Raw genomic sequence first — 13,213 nt, 5'->3', positions numbered from 1 at the left:
CATGCAGGAGGGTGATTCATTAAAGTGCAGAATCAGTATAAAGTCTGTCAGTAAGGTCGCCAGAACAGCTTTATACAGCTTTATACAGTGCTGAGCGTGCAGTAGAGTGTGAAACTCTACTGTAGGAATGGAGCAGCATTCTTCTAAAGGATATTCCCTTAATCCGTAATCAATAGATTAGATATTGTAATTAGTAATGGCTAACAGAGAGTATTAATTCTCTCACAAAGGGTAGGCCTTAGTCTGCCTGCATAGGAGATTCTAAATACTGGAAAGCCGCTGGGTTCAGAGAGAGGCCTGTGTGTACCTGCTGACCCAGTGAAGAGAGGGGCAAGTTGACCTTGAAAGGCAGAGCAGGCTCGTAAAAACCGGCTGAAACCAGTATTTAGGAGTGAGCTCATCATGCAATGGCCATAGTGATGGATGAAGAGATGCACCTATTAGAGTGAGCTAATATGAAAATTTGAGAAGGCGGTGGATATCAAATTACCCCAGAGAAACGGTACATAAACTGTTGTTTGGAACACTGTATGCAGTTGGGGTCTTTCGAGACCCTGTGCCACCTGATGCTGAAATAAAGAAGCCTTTTTCCCTCTTCCACAAACTCAGCGTCTGAAGACTATTCCCTTTTTGACATCTTTTGAGAGCTTAGACTGAAAACAGTTTTTAATGAAAGTGTTTAGCTGGTATTAAAAGATTTATTTTTATTCATAAAATTATGTTGGAGGCCTGGGGTTGAATAGGATAGCCTTTGGTCCCACAAGTATCTTGTGAGAGTGCTGTCTAACACAGTCCAAAATTTTCCAGAGAGGCTCAACTGGGTTGAGATCTGATGTGTGTAGCCCATAATATATCATTAAACCTCTCAGTGACATCTCAAACCCTGTAGAGGGGCCATTGTCATCCTGGAAGAGACCACTCCCATCAGGATAGAAATGTTTCATTATGGAATGAAGATCGGCCAGAATAAGCATATTGATTTGCAGTGACCCTTCCCTCTAACAGGGCAAGTGGACTCAAAGCATTGCAGCAAAATGTCCCCACAGTATAACAAAGCCATCAGATTCGCTCACTGTAGAAGTCAAGCATTCAGGCCTGTTCTCTTGGTGCACATGTACTTACCCACTTGTAGAAAATAAGGTAAAGGATGACTGCTTTGCCCACATCTCTTTTGACCAGTGTTTAGGGGTATTGCTCCACTAAACACTCAAATGTGTATTCATCTTTGCAAAGAGGGTTTATGCACAGCAACAGTACTATAATATCTCTCCATGTAGCTGTGACTGGACTGTTCTTGTTGATGCAGCAGTAAAACTTTAAGGTTGTTAGAACTGAATTCTGGCCAATGCCATTTTTTTAGTATTAATAACCTTTTTACATGCTGAACTGTAATTTCTGGTATCAAAAATTTAATTGTTTGTCAGTCAGTTAATATGCATTTGTGTGATTTGGCTAAATCATAAAGGGTCCCCTCCAAGAATGTTTAGATGAAATATGCCTTTCTCTTTTACATATTAGAAGAGTACAGACAAGTCCTGCTGCTTTATTTGAAAGATTGCAGTTACCTAGGACTATGCGAAACAGCCCAATTATTAACAATTACAAGTGTAATATTAAAAAATTGGTGAAATAAAGCATCACAATAATAGTTTTAAAAATGTTTAATTTCAACACAAGCTCTTCATGAGGACAGTAAACAATCATTTCTGACACATATTCGTTCCAGTGTCAAACTGATGAAACCACAAGGCTCAGTGTTACATTGGATAAAGGAAAAATATATGAATTTATATGCATACCATAAAATCTCTAGGCATTCGCTCAAAAATGACACAAGTAACTTCTTCAGGTAACAACAAAAATATTTCGCTTTGTGCTGCTCGGCATTCAGGATACCAAGTGCTCTGAAAAACCCAGACCCTACAGGCAAGACCCCAGAAACACTACTCTCATTTCCAAACTACATTCCATCAAAACAGAATCCAGAGACAGTAATTTACTGTTTTGTAGTCAATTTAAAAAAAAAAAACTGAATTTACTGATATGTACTGTACTATGCTTATTTTTTTAATCCACATTTTGCACTTTTGAGTACAATGTAAATGAGATATTGTACTACAAGCTTTCAAATTTAGTCTTCTTGCACTCACAAGTGCAAAAATAACGAATACGGATTACTAAGTGAAAGAAATCACTGTAGGCATAAGCTGTAAAGCTGAAGTACTTCAGTGGTCCTACCTTTTTTATTTACTTATCCAAACTACACTTTCCAGGCAGGTTATCTATGGAACAGCAATGTTTCTCTTCAACATATTCCTTCAGTATTGCTTCTGCCATAGGCTAAATAGTTCTGACAGTGTAGTGTTAATGTGATGCTCATTGATCTCACTTCATTACTGTATTAGAATTGGTACATTACAGAATTATGTTGACTGCTGCCCTTCTGTCCAAGAACAACAGCAAATCTCAACCAGCAATACCGAAATGCTTGACTGTGCACCTTCACATATGGAAGTGTTAACACAGTAGCTTGAATTGTACGACACTGTAAACAGATCCTCAGGCAAGTGGTAAATGAGAGGCAGACTTGCAATCATTCAGAATCGCTCTTTACCCGCTGTTAGAAATACAGTAATGTTGTTTCAGGAGGGAAGTCCTTGTTGCTCTTATGTGTTGTGTGTGCTGAGGGCTAGACATCATAGAAGAGCCGAACCAGATGATACCTGATTCCGAAAGCAATCGCACTCCCCAAGACCTGCGTGAGATGGGAAAATGCAACATTTAACTTAATCAAGGAAACACAGCATGAAGGAATGCTTAAAAAATGACAAACCCTTAAACAATGAAAAAGGATCTAAGGCTATGTTTACATCACACGCTTAATGTTAAATCAGTTTTTCTGCACAGATTGCTTTCTGTCTCACGGTTTGTATTCAGTGACCCATATCTGTTTTTAGTTTGACCACAACTCTGCCCTGAAAGGAACAGAATGCAGACCTTTATAAATGAATAAATTCAAAGGCAAAAGTTGGGAAAGTTATGTAAAAATATATTTTAATGCACATTTCTGATTACTGATAATCCTGAGTACCTTATGTTACTTTTGGGTCATCGTCTTTTAGTATGACTTTCAAACAATGGTTCAAAACAAATGTTAGCAAGATGAAACGAGATGAAACAGGAAAATGAATAGATCATGCATGACATATGTAGTCATATACAAAAGTTTTCCCATGTTGAATTATGTTTTGTTGATTTTCTAACTGAAAATAACTTCCTCTGCAGAGAACACACTTAAATATGGCATTTGTGTGCAAATTCTGAGGCACAGTTTCTATTCTAAGAGTTTAACATACTGAAACAAAAAAACACACTAAATATTATATGTGCCTGAAAGATGTGTGGGATGATAATCTGATTTAAGCCAAAAAAACAAACAAAAAAAACACAAAACTGATTTTTTGTGATCACATAGTAGTGACAAACAAAGTCACATTTAGGCAAAAAAAAGACTTCTTCCATTTTAACAGTGTAATGTGAGCTTAGCCTAGGAGAGGTAGTCGTACAGGGAAGTGAAATAGAGGCTTTAGACTGTACCCTCACCTGTATTAAGAGCATAATGGCTGTGAGGTTTCTTTCCTGTATGGGGCCTAGTATCTTCAGCACCAGGTTAATTAAAGTCATGTTATTACACTCAATAAATTCATCATCTCCCTCCTGACCCCTGCGCACTTCTAGCAGCCATAATGCTTCTGCCACCTGCAGGACAATGAAAGAAATGGAGGTTTTTCAACAACTAAATCTCAAATTTTCTCATTGTAAAAAGGCTACCCTAATTGTTTGTTTATTTTTGAAAAACTAACAAACAAAGAACATGTACTTCAGGTCACTTCATATTCTCTGATAGAATTCTCAAATACTATTGAGGGTATGTTCTGTCTCACCTTCAGAACAAGCTGTCCTAATTTGCCAAGGTCCTTCTGTTTAAACTTGGAGTAGCTCATGCCAAGCTTTCCAGTGTCCGCCTGCAATCTGCAGACAGATTAGACATATTTATACAACAAAAGTCCAATGACATTGATCAAATATTTTGTCTCAGGTTGGTGACAGATGATTGTGATCAGTGTGGATCAACTTAAAAATCTAGCCTTGCTTCAAGGCAACTGTAATGAAAGGATGTAGTATCAAAATACACTGCTCAAAAAAATAAAGGGAAAGCTCAAAAAATGAATGAATGAAATTCTCATTGAATACCTTGTTCTGTACAAAGTTGAATGTGCTGACAACAAAATCACACAAAAATCATCAATGGAAATCAAGTTTATTAACCAATGGAGGCCTGGATTTGGAGTCACACACAAAATTAAAGTGGAAAAACACTACAGGCTGATCCAACTTTGATGTAATGTCCTTAAAACAAGTCAAAATGAGGCTCAGTATTGTGTGTGGCCTCCACGTGCCTGTATGACCTCCCTACAATGCCTGGGCATGCTCCTGATGAGGTGGCGGATGGTCTCCTGAGGGATCTCCTCCCAGACCTGGACTAAAGCATCCGCCAACTCCTGGACAGTCTGTGGTTAGTGGATGGAGTGAGACATGAGGTCCCAGATATGCTCAATCGGATTCAGGTCTGGGGAACGGGTGGGCCAGTCCATAATTTCAATGCCTTCATCTTGCAGGACCTGCTGACACACTCCAGCCACATGAGGTCTAGCATTGTCCTGCATTAGGAGGAACCCAGGGCCAACCGCACCATCATATGGTCTCACAAGGGGTCTGAGGATCTCATCTCGGTACCTAATGGCAGTCAGGCTAGCTCTGGCGAGCACATGGAGGTTCTGTGCGGCGCTCCAAAGAAATGCCACCCCACACCATTACTGACCCACTGTCAAACCGGTCATGCTGAAGGATGTTGCAGGCAGCAGATCGCTCTCCACGGCGTCTCCAGACTCTGTCACACGTGCTAGGTGTGAACCTGCTTTCATCTGTGAAGAGCACAGGGCGCCAGTGGCGAATTTGCCAATCCTGGTGTTCTCTGGCAAATGCCAAGCGTCCTGCACGGTGTTGGGCTGTGAGCACAACCCCCATCTGTGGACGTCGGGCCCTCATACCATCCTCATGGAGTCGGTTTCTAAGCGTTTGTGCAGACACATGCACATTTGTGGCCTGCTGGAGGTCATTTTGCAGGGCTCTGGCAGTGCTGCTCCTGTTCCTCCTTGCACAAAGGCGGAGGCAGCAGTCCTGCTGCTGGGTTGTTGCCCTCCTACGGCCTCCTCCACGTCTCCTGGTGTACTGGCCTGTCTCCTGGCAGCGCCTCCAGCCTCTGGACGCTACGCTGACAGACACAGCAAACTTTCTTGCCACAGCTCGCATTGATGCGCCATCTTGGATGAGCTGCACTACCTGAGCCACTTGTGTGGGTTGTAGAGTCCGTCTCATGCTACCACGAGTGTGAAAGCACCACCAACATTCAAAAGTGACCAAAACATCAGCCAGAAAGCAGAAAGGTACTGAGAAGTGGTCTGTGGTCCCCACCTGCAGAACCACTCCTTCATTGAGTGTGTCTTGCTAATTGCCAATAATTTCCACCTGTTGTCTATTCCATTTGCACAACAGCAGTGAAATTGATTGTCAATCAGTGTTGCTTCCTAAGTGGACAGTTTGATTTCACAGAAGTTTGATTTACTTGGAGTTATATTGTGTTGTTTAAGTGTTCCCTTTATTTTTTGAGCAGTGTAGTTGAGTATTAAAACTTTGGTAACGTACAATAAATTGCGTACAATAAATTGTGCCTGTATGTAAAACAGTGCCTCAACCATCTGCTTTTCTCCAGGAAGATGAACCTTTTTAATGCGAATTCCTCGATGATGTGAAGTTTTATTGAGTTACTTTTAAATTATTCTGCTGTTACATAATTTATAGAGATTAACTGATCACAGGTTTTCATGGCTAATTCTGACTTCTTTCTGGCTAAACATTTTTGCTGCTGATATTTATAACCTGATATTTATTCATCACATTGTGTGGGTTTAGTGAACACATAACACACTAGCACATTCCCAGCACTGTCTATTATCCAAAGTCACAATTCATAAGCAAGTATTGAAGAAGGCAAAAGCCATTTTAGACTGTCTTGAATTTCCACTGCAGGGACATTTTTTAACTATTGCTGTCTTGTTGATGATTTTAGATGCAATCAGAAACTGAAATGGGGTTTATGGCACCAGATGTAACTAGCGTATCACTAACCTAAATTATTCATATATATGTATGCATTTTGTTTGGCATGTAGGCATGTCCAAATCCATTTTGCCACCCCTATTCAATTTGAGTACTTATTGTACTCAATATTACTCAATAATACTGAATATTGGGTATTCCACAATGTGTATTAAAGAATATTGGATATACCACAATTTACATATAATAAAATAAAATTGGTCACTGTGCATAATGTAAAAATCTGTTATTTTAATTTATTATGACCTTATGGACAAGAACAGATCCTAGATCAGCACTTCTAAACTGAGAAACTCTGTACATATGGGCCCCAGTTAGTTTAAAGTGCTGTGGTAAAATCACTGGATTTTTGCACAGTGATACACACTCTAAACGTATATCTCTTGTTTGTGTGGCATGTTTGAAGTAACCAAGTTATAGATGTGGAACACTTGAATACTCATACTGCTTTGGTATGCACACAGTAACCTGCTCTTTTCTCTCAAATTTTCCATTGGATCGGATCAGGATGTTACTGGTGGGGTCATATATTGTGTAGTTACTGCCAAACAACTTTCCCCTTGTGAGACACTAAAAACTGAATTCTAAGAAAAATCATTTGGCTATTGTATAGCAATATAAATGAAATAAATAGGTCATTGCAAATACAAAAACTGGACTACCTGGGCAAACGGTGTCTAGGACATGGGACTATGTGGAACAGCTGAGGCAGAGAATAGATGAAGTTTACGACTTGGGGGATGAAGAACAGCAGCATGGTCTTGCTGAAATGGCCGAGAATACCCACTACAGCAAATGTCATCCCAGCAAAGTAACAGAATGTGTCTCCTACAAACACTGAAGAGGGGTACCTAAGAAACAAGCAAAAGCATGACAGAGCTGACTGAATTATAAAGATACAGCTGTCAAGATATTTGCTGCTGGTATATGATTTGTTTTTGTAATGTTCCTTAGCACTGCATATGATACACTCAGCTGAGAGAAGCCTGTACTGTCTTGTAACTTTTCCATTCAACCTAACTGTTAAACAACAAACAGGGATGTATACATGTTTCGTGTTACGAACACATCAATGATGTTTAGAATGTATTATTTTAGTAACAGGTATGTACAAAAGAAGACAAACATACCAATTGTGGTAGAAGAGGGCCAGCGTGGTGAAAAAGAACGGGATCATGAAGTACAAAGAGAAAACATGGTCATCTCTGTAGTCTCCTGCAATGGAAAAGTGGATGTTAGTTCAATCTGTGTAAACAGTGTCATTTTTTGTAATATACATTAGCCAGAAAATATGTGATAAAAACTACATGAAGCTAAAGAGAGGCCGCTTTTCTCATTGCAGGAGAGTTTGTTCATGAAAGCTAGTACTAGCGCATGATCTGCCACAGGGGAAAGCCTCAGAGAACTTCAGTGAGCTTGAAATATGAGCTCTCTCCTAATGTGTTTTAAGCATTCAAATGAATTTTTCTCTCCTGTCTATATGCTGGAAGCTCTGAGACCTTGCGAGAAGGATTGGGTTCTTGCTCATACACAAATTCACTGAAATTCAAAAAAGAACCTCAGCTCACCGTTGAGCTCCAGTACATTGAAGATGATGATGGAGCCAGAGATGAAGAGAGCCTGTCCGGACTCAATGCCATTGATGCCAGCCAGGATGTTGATGGCATTAGTGCAGAACACGGCTAGCATGCCCATATATGCATAATACAGGATACCTACTCGGAAAACAGACAATCTATGGATGTTTCTTTTGGTGTTTGGATGAATCAAGGCATTCACACGATCCAACAAACATAAATAATAATAATAATAATAATAATCATCGTCACAGCAAGTATTCGTTCATATGCATATTATCAATATACCTGAACATATACTGGAACTGTAATATGTAGGAATTTAAATTTCAATAAGATACTTTTTCCATATCATACAGCCTAACCAGAATGTTTAACTGCTACCTTAATGTCTTAACACTATAATACGTACACTATTTAAAGAATGTATACATTTAAAAGACATTTAAGTTATTTCAATCAAAGCCCAACTAACCTAGATCCAGATGCATCCCCAACAGGGCCCGGAACGGTTTGGGCACCACTATGACAGTGTTGCCGAAGTTGGTAAAGTAGACCATGAGGAGAGGCAGTGAGGCCATTGTGGGCAGCAACAGCTTGTGTCTCCATCGCAGGTTTAGCACGTCATCAGCAAAACCAAGGAAAATCATGCAGCAGATGGCCAACAATGCACCAATCAGCTGCACAAACTGCATCACAGATAGATCAAGAACAAAAGCAAACTGAGCCAGAACAAAGCTTTAGATAGATTGTATGCCCAAAAGTTTGTAGACAACAACATTTCTTTTAAAATCAGTGGTATTATAGGGAGTTTGCAGCTATAACAGCCCCCCTTCTTCTAGGAAGGTTTTACACTAGATGTTGGAATACTTCTCTGAGGATTTGATTGCATTGAGCCATTAGGTCATTAGTGAGGTTACAAACACCACTCCAACTCATCCCAAAGGTACCTGATGGTGCCCCATCACTCCAGAGAATGCAGTTCCCCTGCTGCACAACCCAGTGCTGAGGAGCTTTACACCTCTCAAGCTGATGCTTGGCACTGGACATGGTGACCTCTGCTCCAAAGTTTGCCATTATTGACAATGCTTTTTCTGTTTAAATTATACAAGCTGTGTGTTCGTTATTGAAAACATTGGACCTTAAGGGGCTGAATTCACTAATTAGAAGGCATACATGTAGCATACCACCAGTGAGAAAAGTAATCAAGTGTGCGGTAAAATTAAAGAAACTCAATGGTATTGGGATTAAGCAGATTTTGACTGCTGGTGATGGCCTTGGAAATACAAAATGGAAAGTATTTTTAATGCTATAGAGGCACACTCAGTCATATTGCTTTACCTCATTGTGTGGAAAGCTACGACACTGCTCTCCCATGAAGCAGCCAAGGAAAGGCACCGGAATGAAGAGGAAGAGGATGATGAGGAAGACTGTGCCACTGATCACACCTTGAGACTCTGGCCTGAAAGAAAGGAAAACAGGATGGCTTAGCCATACTCCTTCATGTCAACAACTCCAGACACATACCTCATCCAAAATAACAATTAACGTAGCGTAGTGTAAAAATAAAACAACTTAAAACTCACACTTGTTTTTTGGTTGTTTTGTTCATGTCCAGGCCATAGAGCCTGGCAGATATGAAGTGCTCCTTGAAGGCTGGAATGAGCTTGAGTGTCGCAAGACACCCAAGAGCAGACATGCAGCAGTTGATAACAAGGGGGAGAATGGGAATGGGAGACATTTTTCAATTTAGGTAAAATTATTACTTTATCTATTACTGTAATATAGCTCGGACGGAGCGATGTGGACCGTTTAAGTTCGATAGAAAAGTTAGTTAGTTAGCGTTTCCTTGCCAGTAAGTTACACAAACATTTTTCCTTCACGAACACGACTATAAAGCTTTCATGGCTTCTATTCATAGAAAACACAGGCAGACTCCTGTCTGTCGGTTACGTTTGTCAGACTATTGACTTACCAACTTTAGTTAAAAGGCTTGTAAATCCTAAAGTAGTCGAAATTAGTTCTAAAGACATCTTAACAAAATAGCAAGCGCTAACATACGACCTCTTTCGCTGGTTTAGACCACAACTACTTCATTAATGTTCAGCAAGCTGTAACTCAGCCGCTCAACAGAGCAGTCATCAGATTCATGAATGACAGTTCGAGCTAATGTAGCAAGCTAGCGTTAGCTAGCTCCCACACCACTGGGCTCATCGTTTTCCGGTGAAAAGCGTGCATTGCTAAATTACAGAACGCAGGCTACAAAGTTGCGTGAAAGATCACGATTTATAAGCCAAAAAAAATTACGTAGCTTAACGCTAGCGCTTGAAAATGCAGCTACATTTGACAGAAACGTCGCTGTTTCCAGCCGAGCCGCCGGACACACCGAAAACTCCACGTCTACTTCCGTCAACATGAACGCTGCATAGCCTGACCTTTCATAATATCTTTCCTGCTAAATACACAAACAAAAACACAAACCGCCGCGTATTAGAGGATAAAATTCGATATACGGAATCGATCTAAAATCCACGGACCAATAGATCTCCTTTCGTACTCAATTGTTGTGAACAGTAAAACGGAAGACCTCGGAGTTCGGTGGTGCGTTCAAGCACCGCACATATTTAAAAACGTTCAAACTAAAAAATCGACCCCAATCTAATCGAGCATTTTGAATTTTGTGTTTTATGTTTATCGTATGTCAACACACCGCGTCTTTATGTTTGTTATATGTTAATACATGGAAAAATTCGCGATGTTGTGCGTGACTATTGTCAGTAAAACAAGAGCTCAGACTGTTCCATAATAAACGTTCACTTTAGTGGAGCTGGTGTAAAATCAGAATCAGAATCCTTTATTGATCCCAGAGGGAAATTGCAGTTGTTGCAGTTGCAACCATTTATGTAAAAGAATAAACACTTTACTAATTTAAAACAAAGATAAAGAGAAATTTGCAATATGTACACGATATTTAAGTTCTTATGGATATAGTAAAGTGGCGGTGACTGTGATAATAAATATTAAACATCTAGTATAAGGCAGTTCAAATTGTTGTACCTCTCAGTTATTGCTTCCGCCATGAAAGGTTTAAAATGGGTTAACAAGATGTTTTAGCTAAAACTTTAACACAAAAGTATCATGAAACGCGGTCACATGCATCAAGTAGCGTTCATAACCCTTTTGTGAGGAAACTTGAAGGCATTAATCTCTTCAGATTCGTCTAGCTCCTATCACCAATTTTGAAAAACTGCTGGAGTTCCCCTTCAGACGGGCCACATATTTAAAAAAAAATGGGTGAGATGTAAATAACGTGCACGTTGTAGAGAAATCTATTGATTCTGATTTATTCACAGCGGTCCTTGTAGGAACCAAGGATGGTGTTAACGCAAATGTGGACATAAGGCCCAACCCCATTTCTTCTTTTTACCTCTACCCCTTGTTTTCGAGTGTCACCCTAACCCCTTGGAACGGAGTTAAAAGGGGTAGTGGCTGATATCTTGCCCTACGAACTGGGACAACCCTCGATTAAAAGAAAAAGCATCGCTTCATTAACAGCTTCTAGCACTGCTCTGGGCGACCCAGCCTGTTCTCAGTGATGGCAGAGAAGGGAAAACTTCAGCAACCTCACTGCTGGGCTTACATTTAAGGTATCATCTGCCTTCAGAGAGAGACAATTATTTATTATCACCCACTCCTAATTCCTTGGTGATACCGAGCTGAAGTCAGTTACTCAACAGCTTCGTGATCGAATTGTCTCGTTCCACCTTAAATGGTGTCCACCTTTCTGGTGCTTCAGGCGTCAACACTGCCGGACTATTTAAGGTGGAAAGGGAAAGTTAGTTATAGCTAGCTACCGAGATATTAGCACGCAATTAATGATTTTTGTGGTTGTTATGAAGGAAACGACTTTAAACTAAGATAATACGATGGCTAGGTTCATAACGGAGAAAATACTTACATTTGTGGGATTTTTTGGTCGCTCGCACAGCCATATTGCCGGGTTTCCCTCATAACACTCCGTTAGGTGGGCCATGTAGCCCCAACACTTCGCCCTACTCCTCCGTCTCAACACAGAATCGGGACACCCTTACGCTAGACGTGAACGCGAGGGCTAAGGGCTCAGTGGTAGGGGCGACGGGTGAAATGGGATTGGGCCTATGTGACCTGTTTTAGGTGTAATGCTGAAAATGGTAAAATATAGGTAAAAAGGAAAACAAAGTTTTTTGGGTACTACTTTTCGATTCAACTCAATTCAACTTCAATTCCAATCAACTTTTGTTACTACACACCCTGCATGTACCTCTCAACCCTGAATAAATGTAAAGTACATTTTAGCCTAAAAGCTTGTTTCAAAACTATCGTAAAATAACGTCTCGGGTATCGTACTAGTTTTCTGTGAGGCGGCCTTCAGAGGCATTAAACTCGCCAGAAGGCAAAAGGCGGCTGAGGATGAGAAAGACTGCGCGTTGCCGAGAACATGCAGTACATGCCCCTTTAAATGCGCGCGACATGTGCTGTGAAGCTCGAATCAGTTTAGCGAATCGATTCTTTCGAACTGGACGCTTCAGTGGATTGGATATCCGATTTAACGAATCATTCATTCTCAAGCCAAGATTCATTTAGTGTCTTCACTGAATCACACACAGCAAAATACTTCATAATAAATTATGGAAGCCATTAAACGCTATCTTGTTAGATGAAAATCAGTGATTTATGATTTTATGGGGCTAATAAAAAAAAAAAAGTCAAGTCAAACTTTATTTTTTATCACATGTACAATATGTACAAACATTTTTTTGTTATGAGATTCAGGTAATTACCTTCTACACCTGTTCAATACAATATATACATAGAAAAAAAATACAATATTTAACGTGGTTCCCGATAGGACATGGTAAAAACATTAACAAATAATGGTATAAAATATAATAATAAAAAAAATATTGCCTGTAAAATGACCTGATATGTTTGTTTTCTCAAATTAGAACAGATAATTCTCCAGTGTTTTGAGAATAACACAAGTTATTGCAGTATGCGTATCATGTAATTTTGAGTTAAAATGCATATGTGTGTGTGTGTGTGGGTGTGTGCTCGTGTGCAGGGACAAATGAATAGGATTTCAGTTGATATTAATAATTGAGTTTTACTACAAATCTTCAGCTTACATTAACAGTTTCCCCAGACGCAGATTTAGCTTAATCCTACATTGGAAAGGCTTTTCGATGTTAATTCGCCATTGACATTATAATATAGTCCTAGACTCGGCTTAATCTGTGCCCAGAAAACACCTGCTCTGTAAATGCTCCCAAAGTTGTACTTGTGAATCGGTTCGGTTCGATTTATGGAAAAGAACCGAATCAAGCGATCCATTCAGGGAGTCGCGCATCGCTGGGTGC

General features: G+C 39.9%; 1 protein-coding gene across 4 annotated transcripts; it reads right to left on the bottom strand.

Annotated features, from left to right (window-relative positions):
* Positions 1 to 1,646: 1,646 nt before the first annotated feature.
* dpagt1 (dolichyl-phosphate (UDP-N-acetylglucosamine) N-acetylglucosaminephosphotransferase 1 (GlcNAc-1-P transferase)) lies at positions 1,647 to 12,137 on the bottom strand. Of its 4 annotated transcripts, none has more exons than XM_017701756.2 (10): positions 11,776 to 12,137; positions 9,404 to 9,483; positions 9,159 to 9,279; positions 8,293 to 8,506; positions 7,809 to 7,955; positions 7,371 to 7,455; positions 6,903 to 7,091; positions 3,945 to 4,032; positions 3,604 to 3,759; positions 1,647 to 2,755 (listed from the first exon to the last, which is right to left on the bottom strand). In XM_017701756.2, exons 1-10 carry the CDS (start codon positions 11,848 to 11,850, stop codon positions 2,690 to 2,692), a joined length of 1,221 nt encoding a protein of 406 aa, XP_017557245.1. In that variant the 5' UTR covers positions 11,851 to 12,137; the 3' UTR covers positions 1,647 to 2,689. The 4 variants fall into 4 exon arrangements, with proteins under 4 accessions (XP_017557245.1, XP_017557248.1, XP_017557247.1 ...); XM_017701759.2 differs by lacking the exon at positions 11,776 to 12,137 and adding an exon at positions 9,793 to 10,382; XM_017701758.2 differs by lacking the exon at positions 9,404 to 9,483 and having other exon boundaries at positions 11,776 to 12,135.
* Between the last annotated feature and the right edge of the window lie 1,076 nt (positions 12,138 to 13,213).

The sequence above is a fragment of the Pygocentrus nattereri genome, chromosome 23, assembly GCF_015220715.1.
Source record: "Pygocentrus nattereri isolate fPygNat1 chromosome 23, fPygNat1.pri, whole genome shotgun sequence".
In the NCBI taxonomy this organism is placed as follows: domain Eukaryota; kingdom Metazoa; phylum Chordata; class Actinopteri; order Characiformes; family Serrasalmidae; genus Pygocentrus; species Pygocentrus nattereri.
This window is presented reverse-complemented; position numbering and strand designations above follow the sequence as displayed.

Coding starts and splice junctions, on each gene's coding strand:
- dpagt1 (XM_017701756.2), bottom strand. CDS start 11,850: ATGGCCCACCTAACGGAGTGTTATGAGGGAAACCCGGCAATATGGCTG. Junction 8,507..9,158: donor GTAGCTTTCCACACAATGAG/GTAAAGCAATAT, acceptor TCTGTGATGCAG/TTTGTGCAGCTGATTGGTGC. Junction 7,456..7,808: donor CAATGTACTGGAGCTCAACG/GTGAGCTGAGGT, acceptor TTTCCATTGCAG/GAGACTACAGAGATGACCAT.